The sequence below is a fragment of the Oryzias latipes genome, chromosome 3 (genome assembly GCF_002234675.1).
Source record: "Oryzias latipes chromosome 3, ASM223467v1".
Lineage (NCBI taxonomy): Eukaryota > Metazoa > Chordata > Actinopteri > Beloniformes > Adrianichthyidae > Oryzias > Oryzias latipes.
In genome coordinates, this window is record NC_019861.2 from 34,310,963 (window position 1) to 34,338,573 (window position 27,611).

Sequence of the window (27,611 nt, forward strand, 5' to 3'; positions counted from 1 at the left end):
GAGAGGAGGAACTGTAAAGATGTTGGTGAAAGGATGCTGTCCAAGAAAAAAGTCTAGAAGAAGACCAAAGAGGAGGTTCATGGATGTAGTGAAGGAGGACATCAGGGTGTTGGGTGTGAGTGAGGAGGATGCAGTATAGAGGGTTAGATGGAGGTGGCACCTCATTTAGGGAGCAGCCAAAATAAATACAACATTTCTAAAGCAGTTTCTAACAGAATCCAATCAAAAGAGCCGCTGTAATGAGTAGCTAGGTACTGTATAGTCTGACTACTGTTGTTGTTTTACAAATTTTAGACTTATTAGCCTTGGAAAAGTTAAAATCGTTGGTGTTTGTTACAACTTTAAGTTTTATGGGGGCGGGGGCATTTTTCGCATTTTCATTCATTTCTTACATTTTGACTCCCTAATCAGTGCACTATATATTTGTTGGGGTATTTAAATCTACAACTCCAAAATCCCAGAAATATCACGCATCGACTTGCATGCATTGACTTCTTACCAAAAAGTACCATAGGACATTCTCCCAATCCTCTTCTGGATTATCTAAATGTTGTCTAGCAAACTTTAGACGGGTCTGCACATGTACTGGCTTTAGCAGGGGGACACGTCTGGCACTACAGGGTTTGAGTCCCTGGTGGTGTAGTCTGTTACTGATGGTAGCCTTTGTTCCTTTGGTCCCAGCTCTCTGCAGGTCATTCTCCTGGTCCCCCCCGTGTGCTTCTGGGATTTTTGCTCACCGTTCTTGTGATCATTGTGACCCCACGGGGTGAAATCTTGTGGAGAGCCCCAGATGAAGGGAGATCATCAGTGGTCTTAAAAGTGTTCCATTTCCTAATAATCGCTCTCACAGTTGATTTCTTCACACCGAGCTGCTTACCTATTGCAGATTCAGTCTTCCCAGCTTGGTGCAGGTCAACAGTGTTGTTTCTGGTGTCCTTAGACAGCTCTTCGGTCTTGGCCATAGAGGAGTTTGGAGTGTGACTGTCAGAGGTTGTGGACAGATGTCTTTTACATAGATAACCAGTTCAAACAGGTGTCATTAATCCAGGTAACCAGTGGAGGACAGAGGATCCTCTACAGAAGACGTTACAGGTCTGTGAGAGCCAGAAATCTTGCTTGTTTATAGGTGACCAAATTCTTGTTTTCCATCATAATTTACAAATAAATTTGTTAAACATTCAAGTTAATTTGGGATTTTTTTTCCCTCATTTGGTCTCTTATATTTGAGATATACCTATGATAAAAATGACAGGCTTCTCTCATCTTTTTAAGCGGGAGAACTTGCACAATCAGCGGCTAAATACATTTTTCCCCATTGTATAGTCCTTTGGGAGTTATATGAGGAAATTTGGACTTCACCTGTGAACATCCAGAACAAAGTGTCACGATGTTAGAGTTTTTGATTTGACTCTACTTTTGTTTCTTACTTTTGTTGGCTGTGTGAGTTCTACGTAACAAGTCAGACTATAACCATTTGTTTAAGTTGTTTGTTTTCTAAAATAAATGGTAAATGTTCTCCTGATCCTTCAAGAAATATCTAGAAACCCTGGTTTCAGCTGAGAAGGTGGTCGTGGGAATTTTTTGTTTTCAACCATTGATGAACATTCCCTTCAGGACAGGCTCATGCAGTGAATAAAAGGACGTTAGAAAACAATGTGATCTCACATCTGCTTGTTTCTGTATACAGAGCCTATTTAGAGCATTGTTCTATATGAATAAACAGAGAGAATCAGGGCACAGAGAACAAGAAGATCAGTATGAAACTTTCTCCAACTGCATTTTGTGAACTCTGCTGTAGTGCTCAAATGTCAAGTGTTAGCCGGACTAGAAACAGAAAAACTGCATGATTTGACGTAAATAAATCATAGCAACAATGTTTTATTTAACTCAGATGTTATTTAGAAAATAAACCTGAAAGAAAACTGTGTGCTCCAACAGTGCTGCCAAACAATGACCAAAGGTCACTGAAGGAAATCATTTCAGATGGATAAATACATGCTGAGTTAGTCAAAAGATACATTTTGAAATAATTGAAAGACCTTAGTATTTACATGAATGATGAGGTGAAGTGTGAGTAAAAATTCCTCCAAAAGGGCTGCAGGAGGGCAGACTGATCTTATCCAGGTTGAGAAAATGAAAAAAGTAGAAGGACTGAAATTTGAAGAGTGGAAAATATGCGTGGAAAAAATGTACGTAGTGGCTGTGTGACACGCCTTCATCCCCAAGTGTGGTTCTGCTGTCTTTTTTAGACTTTCAGTTCTAATGAATAAAAAAAAATCCAAACCTAAAGTTTTACCCTCATCATTTTTCTCGTGTTCAGCAAATGTAATTATTATTTTCAGTAATGTAATCTTTTTATTCTGACACAGGGAAATACAGCAGATGTTCACTGGCATTTGGAGGGTGACTGAATTATTATTTTTCGAAAAAGAAAAAACCTCAGACTGACTTTTTAGAAGATGATAGAAGCTCAAATATTGATTTTCAGTCAGATGTGGTTGAAAAACAGAAGCATATTTATTCAACATCAATCAGAACAAGTGGCCTCAATTTGATTTGTGCATCAAGCCTCAGTGGAGATTTAATATTCCTCCTGATGAAGTTTCAGTTTTGTTTCAATGAGATTCTGTTTTCTGGGAAAGTTTGGCTGAAAGAGCTCGAGAGAAAAAAAAAAGACAAAAACAAACAAACGTTTTGTTTGTTTGAGTCTGCCGTATAGAAATCATACTATGATATTATACAATTTAAAATACAAGAAAGAATTATATATCATCTCCAGAAACTTACAAATTTTTGTGATAAAAATTTCTTCGTCCTTTTTATATTTTTAAATGTAAAAGTCAAATTTTCTTTTACGTTTTTATTTGATGCTTAAAGCAATATTTGAAAAAGCTGAAACTGTCCAAATTTGACTAATAGAAATTTTTAGTTTTCTTCTTTAACTGTTTTTCAGCTTTTGAGAGGCATGTCTTTTCCAAAATTGTATTAACTTTCTACATTTCTATGCAGCTTTAACTTTCTGAAGAGATGCTGACGCTCGTTATTATGATGATAGCTATTATCTGAATTATGTCAGAAATACATCATTTCTAACAGATATAAAGATAAACCAATATATAACCAAAAAAATTCAATTTTTTTTATTCATTTTAAATCTAATTCATCTTTATTAATTTATGTCAAAGGTTTTCCACATTTAAGGAAATGTCTTTATTTGTAGATGAAATGAAATCTTGTTAAATGTAATGCAAATGTAAACAAGGGACAATTCACAAAAGAACACTTATCTTGTGAAAGATTTATTGAGGCCTGCAGGGGGACGCCTGTAGGCCTCGGAACACCATCCCACCAGTAAAACATGGGGGTGGTAGCATCATGTTGTGGGATTGTTTTGCTGCTGGAGGGACTGGTGCACTTCACCAAATAGATGGCATCTTGACGAAAGAACAGTACGGGGAAATGTTGAAGCAACATCTGAAGACATCAGCCAGAAAGTTGAAACTTGGACACAAATGGTTCGTCCAAATGGACAAGACCCGAAGCAAACTGCCAAACCAGTTCCAAAGTGGCTTAAGGGTGACAAAGTCAATGTTTTGGAGTGGATCACAGAGCCGGAACCGAAATCCTGTTGAACATTTATGGTCAGAGCTGAAAAGTCGTGGACATGTATGGCGACCTACAAACTTGGCGCAGTTCTGCCAGGAGGAATGGGCCAAAATTCCTACCAAGTCCTGTGAGAAGCATGTTTGACCCAAGAACTGCAGTTTAACCATTGTGCTATCTTAGATGACCCCACCCTTACATTGACGTGTTCTCCCTACCATGACAAAGGTGGATAAAGGTGGAAAGATTTCATGTAATCCATGGACACCAGTGAAGATCACAAATCATTGAAGAAAAAAGGTTCAGCGCACTGTCTAGTGGGTCTAGATGACCCAACTCCCAATGTTAAAGCGCCAATGATAGCAAAAGGGTTAAAGGAAATGACACGTATGTAAACATTTGACTTTGATAGAAATAAGAAAAAATTATCTAAAAAAATCCTAGTGTTGTCACTCTGACATTTAGCAAACAGAAATACTTTTGTTAAAGATAATTGACCTTAAACAGGAAACGTTTACTTTTATCTCATGACTGATAGTGAGAGAAAAAAAGCATATGTGCGTTTTTATGTGGTTTATGTAAACTTCTGGTTTCAGCTGTATTATACAGACGGCGCACATTCCAGGAATATTACTTAGTAATTAATAAGGGTTTGTAACATATCCTATCGAATTCACTTCAATTGAATTTTATTTAAATAGCCCAATATTACACCACAGTTGTCTCAACGGGCTTCACTAACTTTACAAAACATAAAATCAGTTATAAAATACAAAATTTGATTGCTAAACTAAACAGAATAAGCTAAACTGGCCATCCCTGCCCTTAGACCCTCCTTCTCCGTGAGAAAAAACTCCCAAAATGAAGAACCTGATTTCAGGAAGAAACCTCTGGGATGTCCACATGAAGGAGCAATCCCCTCCCAGGACAGACCAGACGATGTACCAGGACCGTTAAAGAAGAATTAGCTTTCATACATTTACATCCATAACATACCCTACAAAGGCTACAGTCGTTTGTATTTGCCCTCTAACGTCTTTCTGAGCATAAACTTTACTACAGTTTTCTGCCAAACTTCTTCTTTCTCTTTCGGCTTTTCCCATCAGGGGTCGCCACAGCGAATCATCCTTTTCCACCTCACTCTATCATGGACATCTTCTACCCTAACATTAGCCAACTTCATGTCCTCTGTTAAGACATCCATGTATCTCCTCTTTGGCCGTCCTCTTGCCCTCCTGCCAGGCAGCTCCATCTCCAACATCCTTCTACCAATATATCCACTATCCCTCCTCTGAACATGTCCAAACCATCTCAGTCTGGCTTCTCTGACTTTGTCGCTAACACAGGCAACATGAGCCGTCCCTCTGATGTACTCGTTCCTTATCCTGTCTAACCTGGTCACTCCTAAGGAGAACCTCAACATCTTCATCTCCGCTACCTCCATCTCAGCCTCTTGTCTCTGTCTCACTGCTACCGTCTCTAACCCATAGAGCAGAGCTGGTCTCACCACTGTCTTGTACACCTTTCCTTTGAGTCTTGCTGGCACTCTTCTGTCACACAACACTCCTGACACTTTCCTCCAACCGCTCCAACCTGCCTGCACTCGCCTCTTCACCTCTTTTCCACACTCCCCATCACACTGAACTGTTGACCCCAAGTACTTAAACTCCTGCACCTTCTTCACCTCAGCCCCCTGTAACCTAACGCTTCTACCTTGATCCCTCTCGTTCAGACACATGTATTCTGTCTTACTACGACTGACCTTCATGCCTCTTCTTTCCAGAGCAAACCTCCACCTCTCTAGCTGTTCCTCCACCTGCTCTCTACTCTCACTGCAAATTACAATGTCATCCGCAAACATCATTGTCCAGGGAGATTCCTGTCTTACCTCATCTGTCAGCCTGTCCATCAGCATAGCAAACAAAAAAGGACTCAAAGCTGATCCTTGGTGTAGTCCCACCTCCACCTTGAACTCCTCTGTCTGACCTACAGCACATCTCACCACCGTCATACTTCTCTCATACATGTCCTGAACTACTCTGACATACTTCTCTGCCACTCCAGACGACCTCATACAGTACCACAGCTCCTCCCTCGGCACCCTGTCATACGCCTTCTCTAAATCTACGAACACACAATGCAGCTCCTTCTGACCTTCTCTGTACTTTTCCATCAACATTCTCAAAGCAAAAATGGCATCAGTGGTGCTCTTACGGGGCATGAAACCATACTGCTGCTCACAGATCTCCACCTTCTTCCTAAGCCTGGCTTCCACTACTCTTTCCCACAGCTTCATTGTGTGGCTCATCAACTTTATTCCTCTATAGTTGCTGCAGTTCTGCGTGTCACCCTTGTTCTTAAAGATCGGAACCAGAACGCTTCTCCTCCATTCCTCAGGCATCTTCTCACTCTCTAGAATCCTATTGAACAACCTTGTTAGAAATTCCACTGCTGCCTCTCCTAAGCACTTCCATACCTCCACAGGAACGTCATCAGGACCAACGGCCTTTCCGCTCTTCATCCTTTTCAGAGCCTTCCTAACCTCATCCTTTCCAATCTCTGCTACTTCCTGCTCCACAACAACCACATCTTCCTCCCTTCTTTCCCTGTCATTTTCCACGTTCATCAGCTCCTCAAAATACTCCTTCCATCTTTTCTGTACACTCTCCTGGGTTGTTAGCACCTTTCCATCTCTGTCCTTAATCACCCTTATCTGTTGCACGTCCTTCCCATCTCTGTCTCTCTGTCTGGCTAGCCTGTACAAGTCCTTCTCTCCTTCCTTTGTGTCTAACCTGTCATATAGCTCATCGTAAGCTTTCTGTTTGGCCTTTGCCACCTCTCTCTTCACTCTACGCTGCGCTTCCTTGTACTCCTGTCTACCTTCCTCAGTCCTTTCTATATCCCACTTCCTTTTAGCCAACCTCTTCCTCTGGACGCATTCCTGTACTTCCTCATTCCACCACCAAGTCTCTTTACCGTCTTTCCTCTTTCCAGATGACACACCTAGCACCTTCCTACCTGTTTCCCTGATAATCTCTGCTGTAGTTTCCCAGTCATCTGGAAGCTCATCCTGACCACCCAGACCCTGTCTCAACTTCTGCCTAAATTCCTCACAAGTTTCTTCATTCTGTAGCTTCCACCACTTGGTCTTCTTTTCTGTTTTCCCTCTCTTCTTCCTCCTGACCTCCAGAGTCATCTTACACACCACCATGCGGTGCTGTCTGGCTACACTCTCTCCTACCACCACTTTGCAGTCAATAACCTCTCTCAAATGACCTCGTCTACATAGGATGTAGTCCACCTGAGTACTCCTACCTCCACTTCTGTATGTCACTCTATGTTCCTCTCTCTTCTGGAAGTAAGTGTTGACTACAGCCATTTCCATCCTCTTCGCAAAGTCCACCACCATCTGTCCCTCCAGATTCCTTTCCTTCACACCAAACCTGCCCATCACCTCCTCATCACCTCTGTTGCCCTCACCAACATGCCCATTAAAGTCTGCTCCAATAACAACTCTCTCTCCTCTGGGGATACTCTCTATGACCTCATCCAACTCACTCCAGAATCTCTCCTTCACTTCTAACTCACAGCCAACCTGTGGCGCATACCCACTGACTACATTCACCATCACCCCTTCAATTTCTAACTTTAAGCTCATCATCCTGTCTGAGACTCTTTTCACCTCTAGAACACTGTTTACAAACTCCCCCTTCAGAATCACTCCTACCCCGTTTCTCTTCCTATCAACACCATGATAGAACAGTTTGTATCCTCCTCCAATACTACGTGCCTTGCTGCCCTTCCACCTTGTCTCCTGCACACACAGTACATCTACCTTCCTTCTCTCCATCATGTCTGCCAGCTCTCTGCCTTTCCCTGTCATTGTGCCAACGTTAAGAGTCCCTATTCTCAAACCTATGTTCCTGCCTTTTCCCTTCTCTCTCTGGCCACGGGCCCTTCTGCCTCCCCTCTTTCTTCGACCAACAGTAGTCAAATTTCCACCGACACCCTGTAGGTTAACAGCATCGGTGGCGGTCGTTGTTAACCCGGGCCTCGACCGATCCGGTATGTCTCCGGTATGTTTTCTGCCAAACCATTGGGGTAATACTTTATCCAATAGATTCAACATTTGCCCTTTTTTTTAATTGAATCTGTTTATTATGTGAAACCTTTTCCAGCCATCCATTCTCAAAAATGTGACAAGTTGTTGTTTTTTACATGTGAGTTTCATAAAACACAGCCACACTTTCACAGTCATGGATCTGCAGCTGCAAAGGCTCCCCACACAGTCAGAGCCTTTGATAGACCCAGGGGGATTATGGGAAGTCTTTGAACTTTTTGAGTTGTGATTTTCTTAAGAAACCAACAAAACAAAGCCTCATGGGAAATCAAGCATCTATGTGTTAAACAGAAATAGAGCTCTCTCCATTGCACGCATCATGATTATGTTTGATTTTCCTTTTTTGTACATTGTCAGAATTAAAAGTCAGAAAAAAATCAAGTATTTCTTAGTATTGCATGAGTCTGTCAGCGGATTTAGCATAACTCTGCAGGACGGTTTGAGTCCAACCTATGAGGAGCAGGAAAAAAATCTATGCAAAAAGCTTTTTTCTTTTTTTTTGGGAATAAGTATTTGACTTTCATCTTAACATCCTCTGCGTGATTTTATTTTTACTTTCGGAATAACTTTTGCATGAAAAAGATTCATATTAGCAAACTGGGACTTATCCACAGCTGAAGGCTGGAGAAAAGAAAGATTTTTGCAGATATTTTCCCAGGTTTTCAGTTATTTTGACTTCTCTTTGCTCTACACCTTCCAAGCTTTTCTCAAAATCAGCACAGTTGAGAATTTCTTGTCTCATTAAGAGCTAAGATCTAGAGACAAGGAAATTCTTATCAATTCTATTGACAATAGAAAAACTCCATTTAAGACTAAAGAAATCTTTGGTGCAATATTAAAATTGTATTTTTAAAGGTCAATCTTGAAAAGGCAAACTTGTCATTGTTTTGGTAACAAAAATGTAGATTTATGTTCTAAGGAGACATCCTAGTTTTAGATTTTATTTATTAAAATGGGCCAACTTGTACTTAAATTCTCATTTTAATCACATTTTGTTCTAAAATGAGTCGTTTCCACTAATTACTCTAATTTTTCATTCTAATCAAAATGAACTACAATTACGTCAATAAATATCAAATCAAACTATTCGCTTAGAACTAAAAAGGGGACGTATAACACTCAGTTTGAAATATCTCTATTAACTTTTTTTTAGGTTATTTTTCCCTTTTTGAATGCTTGTTTCTAGATTTCAAATTCTTACTACAAGATTTGCTGCATGGACAGATGGTTGTACTATACTTTCTATTGTCTTCAGATTAGTATCCTTTCCCAGTTTTGTGGTGAAAACTGTTGTGTATTCTTGTGACCATTTGGAGCTTTGGTCATTGTTGGCTTGTTTTTTATTTTATTAATTTTTTTAGCTGTTTCTGGCCATGTCAGTTGTTCCTTTGTTCCTGCAACTAATCTCTGATTTTGTTTTTCTCTGAACTTGAACGTCCAGTCGCTTTGCTGAGTTAACATTTCTGAACTGAAGTTTCTTCATCTAAGTCTGCTGACATTTTCCTTTAAATTCTTTTAGATACCAACACCACAACGATGAGGGCGATAAATGACATTATTGTGGCACTTTGTTAAAAAACTGTACTGTGAATCACTTTTTTTGGATTTGTGAAAAGCTTTTGACACCGTTGACCATGCTGTTTTTAAAAGCAGATTACTCAGCCTTGGATTATCAGAGCATGCAGCTGTGTGGTTCTTAAATTACCTGAATAACAGGACCCAATGCATTAAACATGAAGGTCTCTGTTCTAAAATTGTTACTGTCCACAGCGGGGTGCCACAGGGCTCAGTTCTGGATCCCCTACTATTTATGTTGTATATCAATGACTTGGGTCAAAATGTCTCTGTTGCTAATCTGCCTTTTTATGCCGATGACACGGTTATTTACTGTTCTGGATCAGCTCTTGCTCAGGCAATTGAAACCCTGCAGAAAGCTTTTGTCTCTGTCCAGCATTCACTTATTCGGTTAAAACTGGTTCTCAATGCTGACAAGACTAAGCTAATGTTGCCTTCAAACTCAAAGGAGGTCCCTGAAACAGTTCCAATGGTGTCCACCTTGGATGGAAATGTCATAAAGGTGGTTCACGAATGCAAGTACCTTGATTGACTCCCTCACCTTTAAACCTCCTATAGAAAAAGTTAAACTTAAACTTGGTTTTTTCTTCTGTAATGAGTTGTGTTTTTCTTTTGAAGTAAAAAAGCGTCTTGTCACTGTAACTTGTTTTTATCTGTGCTGGATTATGATGATATTCTGTATCTGGATGCATCGTCTTCATGTCTCTAAACGGTTGACCCCATGCATCATGCTTCCCTGAGGTTCATTACCAACTGTAGATCTATGACGCATCATTGTGACCTGTATTCAAGAGTACGATGGCCTTCTCTGGCCACTAGGATTCAAGATTCAAGATTCAAAGGGTTTATTATCATATGCACAGTAAAGAAACGGGTTTCCCTGCACAATGAAATTATTTCTTTGCTGTCTGCTCCAAATGCCAAAAGGAGGCAGGGACATTGGTACACTTTTATTTACAAGGCCTTGCTTGGGTTACTGCCTCCCTACATCTGTTCCTTAATCATTGGGAGAAGTGTGGAACCTCCCTCCTTAAGATCTAAAGACCAGTTGTTGCTTTCTGTTCCATTTGCCCCCACAGAGCTGGGGGGAAAAGCCTTTGTCCACTCTGCTCTTTTTGCTTGGAATAGGCTGCAGAAAGACTGGAAACTAACATGAACTGGTATCTTTAAATGTTTTTAAGAACAAGCTCAAAGCATTAGAGACTGAAACAATAATGTGCTACTGCCTTTGTGATTTTAATGACGTCTGTTTATATGTATTTTTTGTATTAAAATGCACTGCCTCTTGGCCAGGACTCCCTTGGAATAGAGGTTTTTAATCTCAATGGGACTTTTCTGGTTAAATAACGGTTTAAATAAAATAAAAAGCTAGATCACAGGATTAGACTTTGATTTACTTTACTTTGATTGACCAGATCCCATTTTACTGTGTGTGGAAGGGGAAAGCATCAAAGAGAGGAGGTCAGAGCAGGACTTACCTAAAGCTGTGCTTCCATCTGTTTCTGCTGATGACAGCATAAGACAGCTGTTCAAACCTGCAGCCCAGCTGTCCCTGCACCTGCAACACACAGCAGTCCAGGACGCCAACCTTCAGTCCTTCTCCTCTCCCGGTGGTTCCTGCCCCCTCATGGTGGTCTCCGGTTTCCAGGAAAATTCCTTCTGCCAGACTGTTTTGGCTCGTTTCAGAAAAATCCCCGAACGATAATCAATCTTTTACCAAAGCTCCGGGGAGTGGGCCTGTTGTCGCTTCCATCATCCAGTCTTCACAAGAAACAACAGATGATCATTTTTCAAACTCCTGGATTTGTGTGGCCGTGTCCCATGTTTTCATGCTAGACATAAGTAATGTTTGGTTCTTCTGCTTTTTTATATATATATTTTTAAACATATTCATGGACATAGTACCAGATTTGTTTTGAGCTTTCTTGAGTTATGAATGAGAAATAGTTGTTTTGCGGTGTACTACTGCCTCAGAGCTTAAAGATCGCACACATCCAACAGAGGTTCAGAGTTCCAGATGTTGTTTTCATATTATAAAGAAGGAGAACATTCATAAAAGTTGAAGTTTTCTCCTTTTGTGTTGAGAAAATAAATCCTCCTAAGGCAATTTCATCCTTTACCACCTGAATATTTGTAAACCTTCGTGATCAGGATGTTTTTTTGATGTTTTACAAACTTTTACTGTTTATTTAGCCTTATTATTGGTTTTAGTTTAATTTTTAATCAATACTGTGGATCTGGTTTGTAAAGAGCATTGTTTTGCTTTCCAAACATACATACTGGATTTGTTTTTTGTTTTAATTTGATTTAAAAACTAGATTTTCGATGAATTGGCCTAGCTGAAAGAGGACTACAGCCGCATCTCATAAAAGTGCTTCACAGTGAAATGGGTTTATTCTTCCATATGAAGAACTCTGACTGACTGAAAATTAATTTACTATGTAATAAAACTCATTCTTTGGTAGCGCTTTGCAGATTCTAAGTGGTACTTTTTCACACTTGATGAAAACAGAAGCTGTGTAGCCCCTCTGTTCTGTCTGCTGGACCTCTGTGAGCCGTGGGAGCTCATATTCCCTCAAGTGCTTCCAAAACCTTTTAAGGAGTGGTTGCTTCATCTGTATTCAATTTACAATACGGGGAAAATAGGGCAGAAAGTAGCTCCCTCGGTAGCCATTAAAAGCTGATCACCCTGCAGTGTGACCGACCTTCCATTATCCCGCTTTGAAACGTCGTGTGTTTTAATATCAATAAAAGTCTCATCCTTTTAAGTTTTATTTCCTACTTTGCAAAATGATGAATGCAAGACCAGGAGCCAAGGATGTTTAGTCTTCTTTAAAATGGTTTACGATGTTTCTTTGATTCCACGAGACACAACTCACTATAATCCTAAATGTCACGACTTTGTCTTTATACCTCTATGGATCTGTCATTTTGTCTCAATTAAAAATAAGGTTTGCAGACAAAAATGCAATCTATAGCTGCCGTTGTGGGCGGATACAGCTGTCTGTGGGTGAAAAAAGGGCAAACCTGTGCCGAGTGGTCCGCACTAAATATCAAGATGGTAGACCGCTTGATGTTCAAGCTAATTTGATTTACATGGGTGCAAATGCATAAAAGAGATGGAGCTGACCAATCACATGTGATAGACAGCTGTCAATCATTGGATTAAGTGCTAAAACAACACCTCAGTCAGACTTTAACCAGACTGCTTGAAATCTTTTTTTCTCTTTTTTCATTCTGAGGTCAGAGGTGGACTTGCTGCTGATGTGTTAGGATTTAAAGAGGTCATGACCCTCTGCATGTCCATTCTTTAGGGATGATCAAAGGACTGGCTAGAGTTTTCTCCATTTTTACTCTTCTTGTGATTCTTCAGTCTCAAAGCTGCTGTAAGTCTTTAATATCCTTTTAAATCGATCCATTTTTTTCTCTTTTCAACAGCCGATGGGAGGAAAAACTGAAGGTGAAACTGCTTTGCACAGACGAGTGAACGAAAGCGCTTCTACAGACTTCTTCTGAAGGTAAATATCAAATTTAAAGGTTTATGAGAGATTGGTTGTAAACAGAATCGGAGAAACTCACCGGAAGACTTGCGTCATGGAGGTTTCACCTGACAGACGTCTTTGGCTGAAACGGCTGCAGCCTCTGTGAGCTGCTTTGACTCGCCTCCAGTTTGAAAAACAGTCGAGGTGGAGGTTGGTCTTAACAGGATTGGAGACGCGTCGTTGAGAGCGTCTCATCTCCAACGTGGAGATAACGGCGGTGTTTGGGGTTTTTATGATGCAACGCAAAAACAGGAGAAAGAGGAAGCTCGCATCGATTCTGCTGCCTGAAGGTCTGCTTTGACTTCAGATTGTGAAGGAGGAGAGAAAGGATTCTAGATACTTCATATACATGAATAATTCTATGAACTCCATGCATTTTGTTGTGTAAAACCATGAAGCTGAACTTTCGCTGATATGGTCGTTTTTAAAAAAAAAAGGTTGGCTGCCTCGGTCCCGTGGAGGCCTGACCAGAGCTCTTCTAGGGCCGGCGTTTGGGGGTGGGGGCTTGAGCTTGCTCCGGGGGGGGGCGACCCTTTCTGGCTCCTCTCTCTCTGTGTGGGGTGGGTGGTGCCGGGCCTGGGGTGTCGGCGCCTCCGGGGGTGGGGCCCCTGGGCTGGGTGGGCCTGGCCCCTTTGCTGGGGGGGGGGGGGGGGGAGGGGAGGGGGGAGAGGAGACAGCTGTTTGACCACCGGGGCCAGTCTACCAGCTGTCCCCAACTTACCCCCTTCCTCATATAACCTCATATCAGGGTGAGGGGGTGGGGGGTTTAGACTGCGATGCGCCTTGGGGAGGGGGGGTTCTTGGCAGTGGCCCCCCTCTTATGGTTGCCGTATGGAGTGGGCCCCCCCTCTTTCGGTTTTATTTGCACCTTAGACACGTAGGGTCCTTGGTGGGGGGGGTGCTTGGACATCACTGTGAGTAATCAGGAGATGTCCCCTTAGTGCCCTACCCGCAAATTTTAACTGCACCCCCCTTAGTACACACACCCCTCCCCCCTCAATATATACATTCCAACATAAACACACACACATGCACACACACACCATCTCAAACACACATACACGCACACACATTTTGCAAGGAAGGTGGGACCTAGGACCATCTGTCCCCTACCCCTTCCCTGGTGGGGGGTGCGGGCCCCTTGGCAACTGGGGCCGTGTCCCCTGGGTGCCGGCTTCCTGGGCCCGGCGGTGCTCTCTCCGCGCGGTGGGGGGGTTCACATTACACCTGAGCCGGGGGTGTTCGTGTCCCTGGGGGGTGGGTCCTGGTCCTTGCCCCTGGGCGCTGGGCCCCGCCAAATTTCCAACTGTGGCCGAGCCTGGTCAGGCCATATTTACAACACCCCTTGTGGGCCACCTTTTTTCCCCGGGGTTCCCCCCTCCTGGGTGGGGGCGGTGGTCCCCTGCCTTGCTCCTCCCTGGACCAACCGTGGGCCGGGTGGGTGGCTGCCTGGAGTGTGGAGCGGGTCTCCCTTGGGGGGTCCTGGCTCGTACCTGGGGTTGGGGCGGGGGGATGCCCAGAACTCCTGGGTGTTGATGGGGTGCTCGTCTGGGGCTGTGGGCGTCCTTCTCCGGTGGGGCCCTGCGTTGGGCTCTCCCGGCGAGGCGGGGGGGCTGCTCTCCTGGTTGGGCTGGGGCGGCGCTCTCTTTCCCTCCGTGCTTCCCTGCTCTCTGGCTCTGGGGGCCTTGCGGCGGTCCTGCTGGCCCTGGCCTGGGTGGCGGTCTTGGTCACCGGGGGGGCGGTGGTTCCCTACCTGTTCCCGTGTGGCGTTGGGGGGATTCCGGCTGCCGCTGCTGCTGCGGCGGGGGTCTTGGGGTGGGGATGGCTGGGCACTCTCCCTCCTTCTTTTCACGTTCCACCATCCATTTTAGAAGAACATAAACACTCACCTGAGCACAGGTGTTAGCTCACCTTTGCACTAACAGTTTGCATGATTGAATGACTGAAATATTTCACACTAGTTTGTTTTAAGGCATAAGTATGCGTGTGAACACTATCTGTTTTGTGTTCATGTCGACAGGTGGACATGTTTGCAGCTAGCAGGTGTGTTGATTACATTTGAGTGTGTGTGTGGACAGGCCCCGCCCTTTTTGTACTACATTTGAACCTTACCGTAATGATAAACAACCAGTAAACTTGTTGCTTTATGCTGCTTCATGGTCTTATCCCCCCTCCCCTCCTATTATCACCCTCCTACCCCCCTCTCTCTCTCTAACATCCCTCCCTTTTCTTCCCTTCTTTCCTTTTCCGTCCGGTCCAACACCCAAGATTTTCAAACATGGTTGAAATTAATAAAGTTTGGCCTCAATTACAAAATTAATTAATAATACACTTAAAAGCGCAAAAAGGGTGAGTTTGCACGATACAGGCCCTTTTAGAATAAAATCCCTTTTGTAGTAAAATGATCAGGAAGTCATTTTTACTTAACAAGAAATCCTAAAATGTTTCAAAATCGAGACACAAGGAGTTTCACACAAGCTTTCAAAAAGGGAAAAATAAGATTTAAAAAAGTGAACGGTTAGATGAAATTACTTCAATTGAATGTTTAACAGCCCAAAGTTTTGTGTAAAAGGTTTTTATGTAACAACCTGTAGTACATTTTGATTACGGTGACAAAAAATAAGTGAGTCATTTAGAACATGAGGCAACCAAAATGAGAATATTAGTACAATTTGATCCATTTTAATAAATCCTTATCAAATCTAAAACTATAGCACTTATTCTTAGAACTAATGCACATTTTGGTTTCCAAAATTATGACAATGAAAGACAGACTAACCAAAAATCACAGTGTAATTTGAGTTTTTTGGTGTTAAATTATTATTTTTTTTGTCTAAATTTAAGGTTTTAAAACAAACAAACAAAAAATATACAAATGATTCATTTATGGAAACTTTATTATTAGGAGAAATTATTGGATTTTATGGCAATAATATTTTTAAAACACATTAAGTTGTTTAACATACAAATCACATATTTAAAGTATTAAATACTGCTAAACACTCAGTCCTCAAGTTTGTATGGTTTTTTTTCTAGAAAGGAGAGAAAACAGCCATGAAAACCACAGAACTGACCTGTTCAGACAGGATGTGCTGTGAACACTGCCCCCCTGTGGCACAGAGGAGCATAGCTGCTCTCAACAGATTCTAGCATTTAGCCAAAAGTGCGTTTTAAAACATAAAATATTTATGTTAAAAAAATACTCTGGAGAAGCCAAGAACATTTTTTTGTTTGTACATTTTGGTTAGCAGCAATTAACAGTGGCCAAAAAAAAATTAAAATAGAAAGAAAAATAAATTAAACGATTTAAATAGCTAAAAACAAAACAGTGACCAAATGTTCCCGTTTAAAGTGCAGCTGCAGCTCTGTCAAAAGTCTGACATGAAAACTAGTATTGAAGGAGGAGAATCCCTTTTTTTCTGTAAAATTCAAACTCATGTTAAAATCTTTTTGAATACATCATCAAATGAAACGTGAAAGTAAACTTCTCTGCAGAAGAACATGGTTCCAGAAGGTTCTCTAGGTTTAGATTTGATGGTAGTATTTTAAGTTTGTCTGCTCCCATCTTTGATTCTGCAAAAGCTGATTTTAAAAGTCAAAAAAAGTTTTTTTTCTGATTTACATTTTTCTTTTTTAATCATTTTTTTTCCCATAAAACTAAAATTCTTTTTTTTTTTTTTTAGAAGCTGCAGGAAGACTGAATAAATCAGCTCTTTTCAAGCAACAATCCTTTCTAGAAATGAGCATAAGGTTGTTTAGAGCTAATTTCCCTCTGGAAACTCAGAGTCGGATCACTCAGCTGGTCAAAAATGTAAAATTCCCAACAAATAAATGATCCCTTCTCAGAACCTGGCGACAATAAATGTGCTTCAAATTGTAGAGCATAGTTCTGGACGGAGCGCTTCTTCCAGGACTTCTTCTGCTCGGTTCTGGACGGAGCGCTTCTTCCAGGACTTCTTCTGCTCGGTTCTGGACGGAGCGCTGCCTCCAGGACTTCTTCTGCTCCGTTATTCGGACTGCATGCTTGCTTTGAGCTCCTGCAGGACGTCGGCGCCGCTGCTCCAGGGAACCACTTTGGCCGCCACCGAGATCTCTCCCGGCTGGGCCTCCAGCCGGGCCAGCAGCTTCAGCAGCGTGAAGTCCCGGCGGGGCATCACGGCGTCCTGCGCTCTCAAGCAGAAGGAGGGGCACAGGTCGTTGCTACCGTCGCCCACGTAGAAGACGCGCTCGTACCGCACGCCTTCCTCGGCCCGCTCGGACAGGTACCGCTCCAAGACCTTCCTCTTGCAGATGTTGGGGGGGCACTCGCTGCAGTCGTGAGAGTGATGGCGGCGCACCTCCATGTGCCCCGCCTCGTTGAACGCCGCCGGGTTGGTGAAAACTTTATCGACCGCCTCGCCAAGCCCGGCAGCCTGCAGAACCCAGTTTATGAACAAGGAGTTGGCGTCTGAGATGACGATGCAGTCCACGGCGCTTTTGTTCTCCGAAATAAACGCCAGCAGGTCCGCCATGCCGTCGGCGAAGGGGATGGTCTCCATCACGCTCCGGATGCGGTCCGGGCCGATACCCTGATCTCCTGCGCGCAAAGACAAGCCGAGGTCAGAAACCAAAGACGCGGAGCGCCGGACGAGCGGCACGGCCGGCGCTCACCGATGAACTTCATCACCCTGCACATGTACTCCATCCAGAGACCCCCCCGGTGGGAATTCTCGATGGAGGCAGGAAGGCGCCCGTCCGGAAGACACCTGAGGACAAAGAAGACATCATGAAACAGAATGTTCTCCTCCAGTTTACAGAAAAGGAAGCCTTTGGTGACCGACCTGACCACCCACAGGTCGCTGTTTTCATCCACCAGAGTGTGGTCGAAATCAAACACCATCAGGAACCTCATTGTCCCCCTGAAACACACAAAAACAGCATTTTTTAAAAGTATTTATGAATGTTTATGTAAAAAACACAGAAAAAATAACACGATTAGATGTTTAACTGCTATACACTCCCCACATTTCCAAAAAATAACTTACGGAGCCCTGTAAATACATCATTAAAATAAAAAACGTTCCAGTCCATCGGCTGAATCTGAATTTGCTCATAATGTTCTGGTTTGTTGAGGAATGTCGATGTCTTATCGTTTAAACCAGTATAAGTTCAATATTTGCTTTAAATTCTTGGTTTGTGTGTTTTAATGTATTTACTCCAGGTTTATAAAGGACAGTTTAAGGACCCTTTCTGATGAAAATCTTGTTTTAAACTTGTCCTTGTGGCATTTTTCCGTTGATGATGATGACGTATAGAAAGAAAACTGAGTTTATTCTGAGGATTTCTTTATCCAAATGACTTTTAGATTAAAAATAACAAACAAAAAACGATTTCTTTCCTAAATGTGAAGATCGGAAAAGAAGTCAAAATCCCGATTTTCTACACGTTCAGAGATTCCTGTACACGGATCAAACCCAAAATCATTTCAGGACGCGGACGTGCTGACGGACAGGCGGGTGGGCGTGTCTGGGGTGGGGGAGCTGGGTGGGCTTGTGTCTGTTTATCTCTTCCTGATAGGGCCTGTGCGTCATCACAGTAGTCCAGCTCCTTCTCAGTCTGAAGGTCTGCACAGCTTTATTTCTTACTATTGTCTGACTGGGAGATAAATAAACATAAAAACAGAGACGGGACGGAGTTGTTTGTCTGCTGTGACCTTTGACCTGAAGCCTTTTGAATCAGAGGGATTTCAAAGATTAACCTCATATTTCAATACATTACAGTTTGGTTAAATTAAGATGTTGTTGTAAGCTGTTTTCTATTGTCATATTGTGGCAGTTTTATTTGTGAATATGTTGTCGTGTGACCACTCATGGTTTACTTTATAATTTTAAAAAATTATTATTTATATTTGTAGGAATTATGACTGTTTATTAGCTTGTAAAATTACTTTATTTTCACTCAATCCTTCATTTCTCCGCGCCGAATTAAACAAACAGAAGTCGTTCATCTATTATCGCAGAAATGTTGTTTTTATAATCGTTTTTTTTTCTTTTTACTGTATTTCTTTTAGATTCGCGCGTGTTCTTCATTGGATTTGGTTCATTTTTAGCTAATAATTCCTGTAGCATTCTGTGTCAACAGTCTAGCATATAATACCCGAGGATTTATGTGGACATTTCTAAACTGTACTTTAAATAGATTGACAAAAATGCCTTCAAAATTATGGAACGAGAAACTCACCGCTCGCGGAAGCCAACCGTCACTGTCGTCTTCTTCGTCTGCTTTTTTCTTCTTCTACTGGATTTATCGATGCGCTGTAGTTACTGCCCCCTGCTGGTCACAATGAGTACTAAATATAAATCACAACGGCCTTTCTGCGGATGCTCACATTTCTGATGCAATGTAAAAACGTGTTTTGTAAGTGTATCTATCGAAATTTACAGTTAACTTGTTGGTTTTTATTTTACTAAGGATTTACTAATATTTTATTATCCTATTATACAAAATTACCACCGTTTTAGTTTGTCCAGCTTGTTCTAACGGTGAATAAAAAGTTATATTCAAATTATTAGGCAATAGATATGTACATTTTTTTAATTACTTTATTTATCTATTTGTTTGTTTGTTTGTGTGTTTGTTTATTTACTTTTTTTACTTCTGTGATTTCTTTTTTCTTTTTTCCGAGCTGCAGTGTTTTGAAATAATCCCATTCCTGCTCAACTAAATGTGACCTCCATCTTTGTTTAAGTTACTAAACATATTTATAAATTTAAATTTGTCTCAACGTTATATTGAAATGTTTATTTTTAGTAATAGTAGATGTTTTGGTAGCCTTAAAAGTTGATCTAGATTATGTTTGGCAGCTGATCTGAATAGCTTCTTTAGCTCTGACTGATGATGGACATTTAGGTTTTTTACCTGTTTACATCTGCTTGTCATGTTATCTGCTTCAAGCCAATCCTAAAATAATTTCTTTTGAATTTTTGGGTTGAAACTGGCTTATTTCAAGGGATCAGAGTATATAAATACACGGCATATAACATATAGAATTACCAAACCTAAGATGATGAGTCATAATCAAATTGGAAAGTAAAAAACTAAAAAGTGAAAGAGGATACACATATAAATGATGCCATTATATTGACTCTCAATCTTAAATAGATCAATTTGCATTCATCCATACAGTACATGACACATTCCATTCATTAAAAGTGAAGAGTGTCAGGAAGAGTTTAATTGCTTGAAAATCAGAAGGAGGAAGTAAACTTAAATAATTACACCCCTGTTAAGCTGTACTTAATAAGCACTGGATAGCATCACTATATTAGGATTGAAATTAAAAAGTCGCATGTGATAGAAATAGTGTTTTTCCCACATAATATATCTATTTTTTCCTTTATAACTGTATACCAAAGCTGAAAAATCATGTGCTACAAAAATGAATCAATTAAAGCATTTTCCCCTTAATTTTCCAGTCTTGTGTACTGACATATTTTTTACTGTTTGTGTGATATTTATATGGATAAGTCTTATCTATGCTTGTTTAATGAGTTCTGTCAATTTACCTTTCCTTGACTAATAATTTCTTTCGATAAACACTGATATAAACAATGAACACTAACAGTAAGAAAAATCTTATCAAATTAGGATAAAATCTATGTACATGTTGTAGCATTTAGACTCAACCTAAACTTCTAAACTAACAAATATTCAAAAATCTTAAGAGCATTATCCAAGTTGGGCTGCAAGGTGGCGCAGTGGTTAGCAGTCTTGCCTCACAGCAAGAAGGCTCTCTGTTCAAGTCCCACCTGGGGCACCTGAAAACAGAACAACAACAACAACAACAGGGGACATTGTTGACACTGTGTGGAGTTTGCATGTTCTCCCCTTGCATGTGTGGGTTTTCTCGAGGGACTCCAGCTTCCTCCCACTGTCCAAAAACATGCTTCATAGGTTAATCTAAATCTAAATTGTCCCTAGGTGTGAATGGGAGTGAGCCTGGGTGTGTGATTGTGGACACTCTACCCTGCAACAGACTGGTGACCTGTCCAGGGTGCCTCCTGCCTTTGCCCACAAGTGGCTGGATAGGCTCTGGCAACCCTGTGACCCAGAAAGGGAAAACACAGAAAAGATGAATGAATATCTAAGTTGATTGATGGTCATTACCAAAAATTATAATTTGTAGTGTTTTTCTTTTAAAAGGAATGTATAATAATTATTATAATAATTATTAATATATTAATTATTTTAATAATAATAATATATTATTGTTGTTGTTTATTTTTTATTGTTGTTGTTACTGTTTTTTTATACTTTTAACCCTGGAGAACGTACAGTGTCAGATGTTTCTCTTTTCTATTTTATTTTATTTTTCCATTGTTATTTGCCCAGACCAGTAAAGCACAGAATGCCTTCACTTCCCTGTCTTACCACAGGGTGGCAGTACGACTTAACTACCCTCCATTTTATATAGAGAAGAAGAACCGCTGACGCTTCATTTCCTGGTTGCATAAAAATCAATAACAGTTGAATTCGTAGTTTTTCCTATGCTTCCACTTTAAACTGTTGATTTTTCTTTGAGCCCAGAATGTTTAAAGGGTTAGGAACGTGGTTGGGTCTAGAGAACCCGGCACAAACGAAGACGCAGGAGGACGCAGAAGAGCAGAATGTGGTCCAGGAAGTGAAGGAAGAGGCTGAAAAAACGGAGGAAAATAACAAACACCCAGCTGAGGTGCAGCGGCGGACCGAGGCCGAGCAGGACAACCATGATCCCGGGAAAGGACTCAGCGGTAAGCCGGGGATACTTCAGCATTTACTGGCGAAAACGACGGGATTTGGTTTGTATTGTTATGGGGGAATAAAGTTCAGTTAGTTAATCATCATATTTCTATCGAATCTTCTCTCGTAAGTTTTCTTTCAATTTCAAATAACTTTTCTTCACAATAGTCTAAATCGAGTTTCAGTTTAAACAGTAGTTCGCCCTATTAATGTCAAGTAATAGTAAAAAGTAAGTTGTTAAAAGAAACGTAAACCTAAAACTAGAACTAAAAAATAAAATAGAAAGATCCGAAATGTAGATTTCAAAATAAAAGTTTGAAACAAACAAAGGAAGGATTTTTTTTTTTTCATTAAGCTCTGGATGGTTGAGCCAACGCATCAAAAGTTCTTCACCTCTTGCTCCCTCTGACGTCACATTAAACCTCCCCCTTCTCTCCCTATAGATCACAATGCTGCTTAAATCAATAAGCACAATTGTTGTTGTTTATTATCTGTTATAGTCCTTTGTTCATGGTTATGAGATAGAGGGAAAACTGCGCCAATGGCTTTATTGATTAGCAGTTTTTCCCCCTTTTATCGTCACAAAAAAATTTCTGATTGTGGGGAAAATTACTGTAACTTGTGTCTGTCCTTTCCACTGTATAGTTTCTGTTTTTTTTGTTTGTTTGTCATTCTGCTGACTGCATCCCTTAATTCGGGAAAATATCCAGGATGATCAAAAGACAATTCCAAGCATTGTTAATATCTGTTAAAACTAAAACGGTTTCACTGAAATCAAACGTAGTCAGTTTACCAGCGACTGATGGGTTTAACCTTAAGAACTTCCAAACAGCCTGAAAGTCCAAAGTCTTGTGCTGCATCGCTGCACGTAGAACCAGTTTGAACGTGGAGACGGTGAGGAGGATGGCCTCAGGCGAACAAAAAAGTACAAAAACTCAAAGGATGAAAAAATCCAAGAGTATTTGTGTCTCGCTGTGTCTGTAAAACATTTGGGGTTCAGTTGTTTAAAAATGTTTAGAAACAAATTAATAATCAATCAATCAATGTAATCTGTGAGCCCGTTTGTATCTGTTGTTGTAATATTTACTGTAACCTTTTTTTGGTGGTTGTACTGCTTGACTTTATAAAAACCACATGCTGTACTAACAGGCTGCTCCTTTTTGCTCCTTTTTCCTTCTGACTGTGAAGATTTCATCTTCAGTTTTGCCTCCAACGCCACAAAGAAGATCTCGGAGTCGGTGGCGGAGACGGCGCACAACATCAAAAAGACGGTGGAAGAAGGCAAAATCGACGGCATTATAGACAAGGCATGCTGCTCTTCTGGTTTCAACGTTCATGGTCGATTGCTTCAGCGTCGTATATTCACCGCAGAGATGTTTGTTTACAGACTTTCCTCGGAGACTTCCAGAAGGAACAAGAGAAGTTTGTTCAGGAGAAGAAGGCCAGAAAGTCCGGTAAGATTTCCGACAGTGGGATCTTTGTGTGAGCGTTGTTTATGATGCCGTCCGAGGTCATGTGACCTTACCTTCTCAACATTTTTCTGAGAGACGTTTTGGACAAACAGGTGCAGCTTTAATCCCCTCGAATGAAAATATTGGAATATAAATTGATCAAATTCATTAGTTGCTAAAAAAAATAAATATAACTGAAAAAAGTCAGTTTAGCAAATGATTAGGATTAAAAACAAGCAGCAGCAGCATTTCTGTGTTTAGTTTGTGTTGAAAAACAGAAAAATAGGTTAGTAGTATTTTCTGTCAGTGGCAAACATTCACTTTGCTGTACATCCATTTAAAAGTCATGACAGACTGTATGTGATTTTGCTGGCGAGGTCTGTCATGTAAACTACAGCAAATGACTCCAAACTCATAGAGTGAAGGATTTAGTCAGAATTGTCGCCGTTTCTGCTCCTAAAAACACCTCCACTTTGATGACAATGGTGTTTTGTGGTGTTTGGAACTCGTTTTAGTGGTATTGTTCTGCTGATGGAGGACATATATAAAGAAAATTAAGCTAAAAATAACATTCCTTTATTCACATTGTTGTGAATCAGGGGCAGATGAATAAATGTCACTTTGAAAAGATCATATTTATGAGGTAGAAAATTGCTGGGCGCTTGGCAAGCTTCCCGCTCCGCTCCATCTCCATGCATCCTCTGTCAGACAAACAGATCCGTCTTCGTTTTCCTCGTCTGAGCTGGAATCTGGATCCAAGGAAATTGCTCGCCATTCTTGTAGCACCGGTAATGTTTTGTTGGGGATGGGAGGGGCTGTAAGCTAGCGGGAGACCGGGGGGGGGGGGGGGGGTAGATGCAGGCGATGGGGACGCCAGCGGTTCCGCCTACAATGAATTACTGTCGCTTTGCAGAGATGATGTCCTAAAAACAGCACCGTTTTGTTTTTTGTTTTTTTGACCTAAAAACAGGATAATCAGAATTTAAAGGTCACTGGGAACGATAGAAACTGTACCAATAAAAAAGTCTCCCAATCAAGTAAGTTATCATGATATTGTCAGCGTCTGTTTTTATTGTTGTTCTGTAGTGCTCGATAATCCGTCTTTTTGTTTTTTCCAAGTTCTGGAACGGGTCATTATTACCCAGAATTGACTGATTCAGTCTCAGCTTCCTGACGTTTATCTGAACCTGTGAAGCTGCTTTTATGACCTTAAGTCACGACTTGTACCATGTGACCACAGTGGTTTACCTCCATGCTGCCGTTTCTGGTTAACAATGTTCATCTTATTGATTTAACCTTTATCTTACCAGGAGGTTCAGTCATAATGATGACCTTCCACCTGCATCGGCGCAGTTCAAACTGATGTTTTGCAGAAACAAAGTCAGCGTTTGTCACTCGAAGGTTTTATTGTGTGTGTGTTTGTGTTTGACTTGCGCTGCTGTGTGTTTCCAGAAGCAGCCGTTCCTCCTTGGGTGGGCTACAATGAGGAGGAGACCATCCAGCAGCAGATCCTGGCTTTGTCCGCTGTGAGCGACATTTCAACAGCGGCGCATTGGTCTGACGATCTTCCTGTTTGTGTGGAATCTGAGAGCTGTGGCTGTGATTGCAGGACAAGAGGAACTTCCTGCGGGACCCTCCGGCCGGAGTTCAGTTCCACTTCGACATGGAGCAGATGTACCCTCTGGCGGCCGTCATGCTGGAGGAGGACGAGCTCCTCAACCGCATGCGTTTTGACCTCGTTCCCAAACAGTAAGCAGCGCAGCGGCGTTCGGAACGGCCCGAGTGACACGAGTCGGCTCACCTGTGTTGATGTGTTTGACAGCGTGAAGGAGGAGATGTTCTGGAGGAACTATTTCTACAGAGTGTCTCTGATCAAGCAGTCTGCTCAGCTCACGGCGCTGGCGGCGCAGCAGCAGCAGCAGGATAGTGGCGACGGCGGCGGCTCTGCGGCTTCACCTGAGGACGTCGTCTTAACAGGTTAAAGCTCTAAAATGTGTTTGAATGTAAGAAGAAATCCTATTTCTCACTGTGATCATCTCAGCAAAGAGAAGAAGAGCTTCTTCAAGTTCATTGAATTCAGTAGCAGACAACAAACCGATGGTTTCCTCTGAGAACTCACTCTTCCTCCTGAAGATCCAGACTCTTCATCAGTGTGAGAACATGAGAGGAGGGAAGCTCCACTGCAAAAGATGCTTTAATGGCTCAACAAGAGCAGAAAATGCTCATTTAAGAACTACGGTGGCCCTGAAGTGCACATTACATCTGCAAACCTCTCAAGGCACAAACAAATGAAAGATCACAACCACCATTTAAAAAAGCAAAACAATGAATTAATTAAAAAAAATACTAGATAACATATTTTACACAGAGGTAACAACTATTGTCTGTTTTTAGATACTTCCATAACAAAGTCACTTAAATCTATCTGTTTCCTATAAACTTTTTTTTTATAGAAAAAGCAGTCGTTTTACGTTGAATATGTGAAAAGAAAGCAGGTGAATAAAACATTGGCCTTTGTTCACCTGAAGCTGCTGTTATTTGATGCTCTAACGCGTAACAGAAGTACATCACACACAAAATGTTATTCTCTGACATGAACTGTCAATCAGATTTCTGCCTAAATCCTGCAAATTGAATTTCATTTCATCTAGATCCTCTGCTTCTTCATCATCTGTATTTCTGAGCTCTCCGTCCTCCTCTTCCACTGCTTTTCCCTGGTCTAGTCGTGCCAACTTCTGCTGTTGCTGTTGGTAACAATCTCTGGCAAAATGTCCACGCTTGCCACGCCCCCAACATGCCCCATGGCGTCTCTCGGCGCTTCTTTCAGCACTCATGCAACCACTAACACCACGCCCTCTGCTGCGCCCTCTAAAACCACCACGACCTCTTCCTCTGGGGCGGCCTCGTCCACCTTCAAACATGACATCATTTGCACCCACCATCATGACATCATCCTCCTTTTTTCCTCCGACTGCAGGACTTTCCTGCATGTCTGCCAAAATTCTCAAACTTTCAGAAAAGCTTTTAAAGTTCTCTTCTTTCCCATCATTTGAAGATTTTTTAATCTGTTTACTAATTTTACGTGTCATTTGTGTCTTTTACAGGTGAAAAGCGTCTATAAAAGCAAAACTAATAAAAACCACGATGGAGAATTGAATGAAAACACAAATTTTCAACAAAATATAGAGATTCAATTGTCATTTTTGTTTTGTTTTTTTAGAAAAAAACTGCTTTTCAAGATCGATTAATCATTTAATAGATTTTTTAGGTAAATTCTAGATTCTTACATTTAAAAAATCAAAGTTTTAAGTGGAAAGTTTAGAAACGAGTAGAAATTTAAGCAAAGTACTTCTATCAGCTGAATGGATTTAGGCTTTTGGAAGTGTTACTCAGCCCCCCAGTTTCTTGTTTTGGTTGTTTTCTCGTGTTCATTGTGACTTTTGTTCTGCAGACAGCGTGAGAGCCAGAACTCCTCCGGTCTCCATCAGCGACTTAAAGAAGGTAAAAGCGCCGCGTCTGCTCACATCACCTCGCCGTTTATGCATGAAGAGGAAACGCTCCTGTTTTTGGGTCAATCCCCCCAGGAGGACGAGGGGGAGATTTCCACGAGTCCCGGAGTGTCGGAGTTTGTGAGCGACGCTTTTGACTCCGCGGCCTTCAGCCATGAAGATCTGAGGAAAGGCATGGAGCAGCTGGTGCTGGACAAGAAGGACAGCGTCCCGACCCCCGACGGTCGGTCTCGCCACCGCACTCGTTGGCCACTTTTTCGCGGGCGAATAACTGACTCTGTTTCTCGGCTCGACGCAGATTTTGCCGCAGACTGGGAGAAGGAGCTTCAGCAGGAGCTGCAGGAGTACGAGGTCGTGACGGAGTCGGACAACAAAGACGACCAGTGGGACCAAGAGATCGAGAAGATGCTCCAGGCCGACGACAGCTAGAAGCTCAGGAGGGGTTTGTTGATCCAGAGCGGATCCGTAGTGACCAACTCTAGAGGGGGGGCGGTACCCTCACCGCCCTGATGAACTGATGTAGAGCAGGTCGTAGCTGCGCCCACAGTACTAGTGAAGTCCTGCTTTCTAAACAAGTTTGACCCACTTCTTTCTCTCCACCCTCCTGCTCTTGATGGAGTAAGCCTCCAGGGGGCGCTCTAGTACAAAGGGGTCAGTCTGGTGTCAGGTGTGCTCTTCGTTTCTGCTGCTGGTTCCTTGTACAGAAGATGTGTGTAAATAGAAGACATTGCAACAGAACTGACTTCCCTGCACCAGATTGTTGAATGAATTTGGCCCAGTTTCAGTGAAAACGTCACTTTTATGTTCTTTCTATGCTGTAAGAACTCGGTTCTTCTTCTGTTCTACCTTCTTTAATAAATGTTATTAATATTATGAGGGTTCTGACTGTGACGTATTTTTCTAGAAGTCTCCTCAAAGTGTGGAAAATATCCTGCAGAGCAAAATCTTTCCTGAACGAGAGGCTGCATCTTCAAGACAGATTTAACTCAAATCTAAACCATTCTGTTGATTATTAATGTTCTATTTTCCTTGTAATACTGGTGTCTACCCATAG

The 27,611-nt window shown here is 41.6% G+C and overlaps 2 protein-coding genes and 1 long non-coding RNA gene across 3 annotated transcripts in view; 2 read left to right on the forward strand and 1 right to left on the reverse strand.

Annotated features, from left to right (window-relative positions):
* LOC110014117 overlaps positions 1-12,867 on the forward strand; it is a 67,250-nt gene extending 54,383 nt beyond the window's left edge. Inside the window, exon 3 of the long non-coding RNA XR_002289249.2 lies at positions 12,737-12,867. This is a non-coding gene — a long non-coding RNA (uncharacterized LOC110014117). The remainder of the gene's footprint in view (positions 1-12,736) is intronic.
* A 2,852-nt stretch (positions 12,868-15,719) lies between these two features.
* On the reverse strand, positions 15,720-19,206 carry LOC101174256 (pyridoxal phosphate phosphatase PHOSPHO2). The gene is made up of 4 exons (XM_004067479.4): positions 19,060-19,206; positions 17,661-17,738; positions 17,491-17,585; positions 15,720-17,416 (listed from the first exon to the last, which is right to left on the reverse strand). Exons 2-4 carry the CDS (start codon positions 17,729-17,731, stop codon positions 16,848-16,850), a joined length of 735 nt encoding a protein of 244 aa, XP_004067527.1. The 5' UTR covers positions 17,732-17,738; positions 19,060-19,206; the 3' UTR covers positions 15,720-16,847.
* A 2,074-nt stretch (positions 19,207-21,280) lies between these two features.
* Positions 21,281-27,433, forward strand: syap1 (synapse associated protein 1). Its single transcript, XM_004067480.4, has 9 exons — positions 21,281-21,608; positions 22,786-22,904; positions 22,985-23,051; positions 24,501-24,574; positions 24,658-24,797; positions 24,871-25,025; positions 26,500-26,549; positions 26,633-26,780; positions 26,856-27,433. Exons 1-9 carry the CDS (start codon positions 21,407-21,409, stop codon positions 26,984-26,986), a joined length of 1,086 nt encoding a protein of 361 aa, XP_004067528.1. The 5' UTR covers positions 21,281-21,406; the 3' UTR covers positions 26,987-27,433.
* The last annotated feature ends 178 nt before the right edge of the window (positions 27,434-27,611 follow it).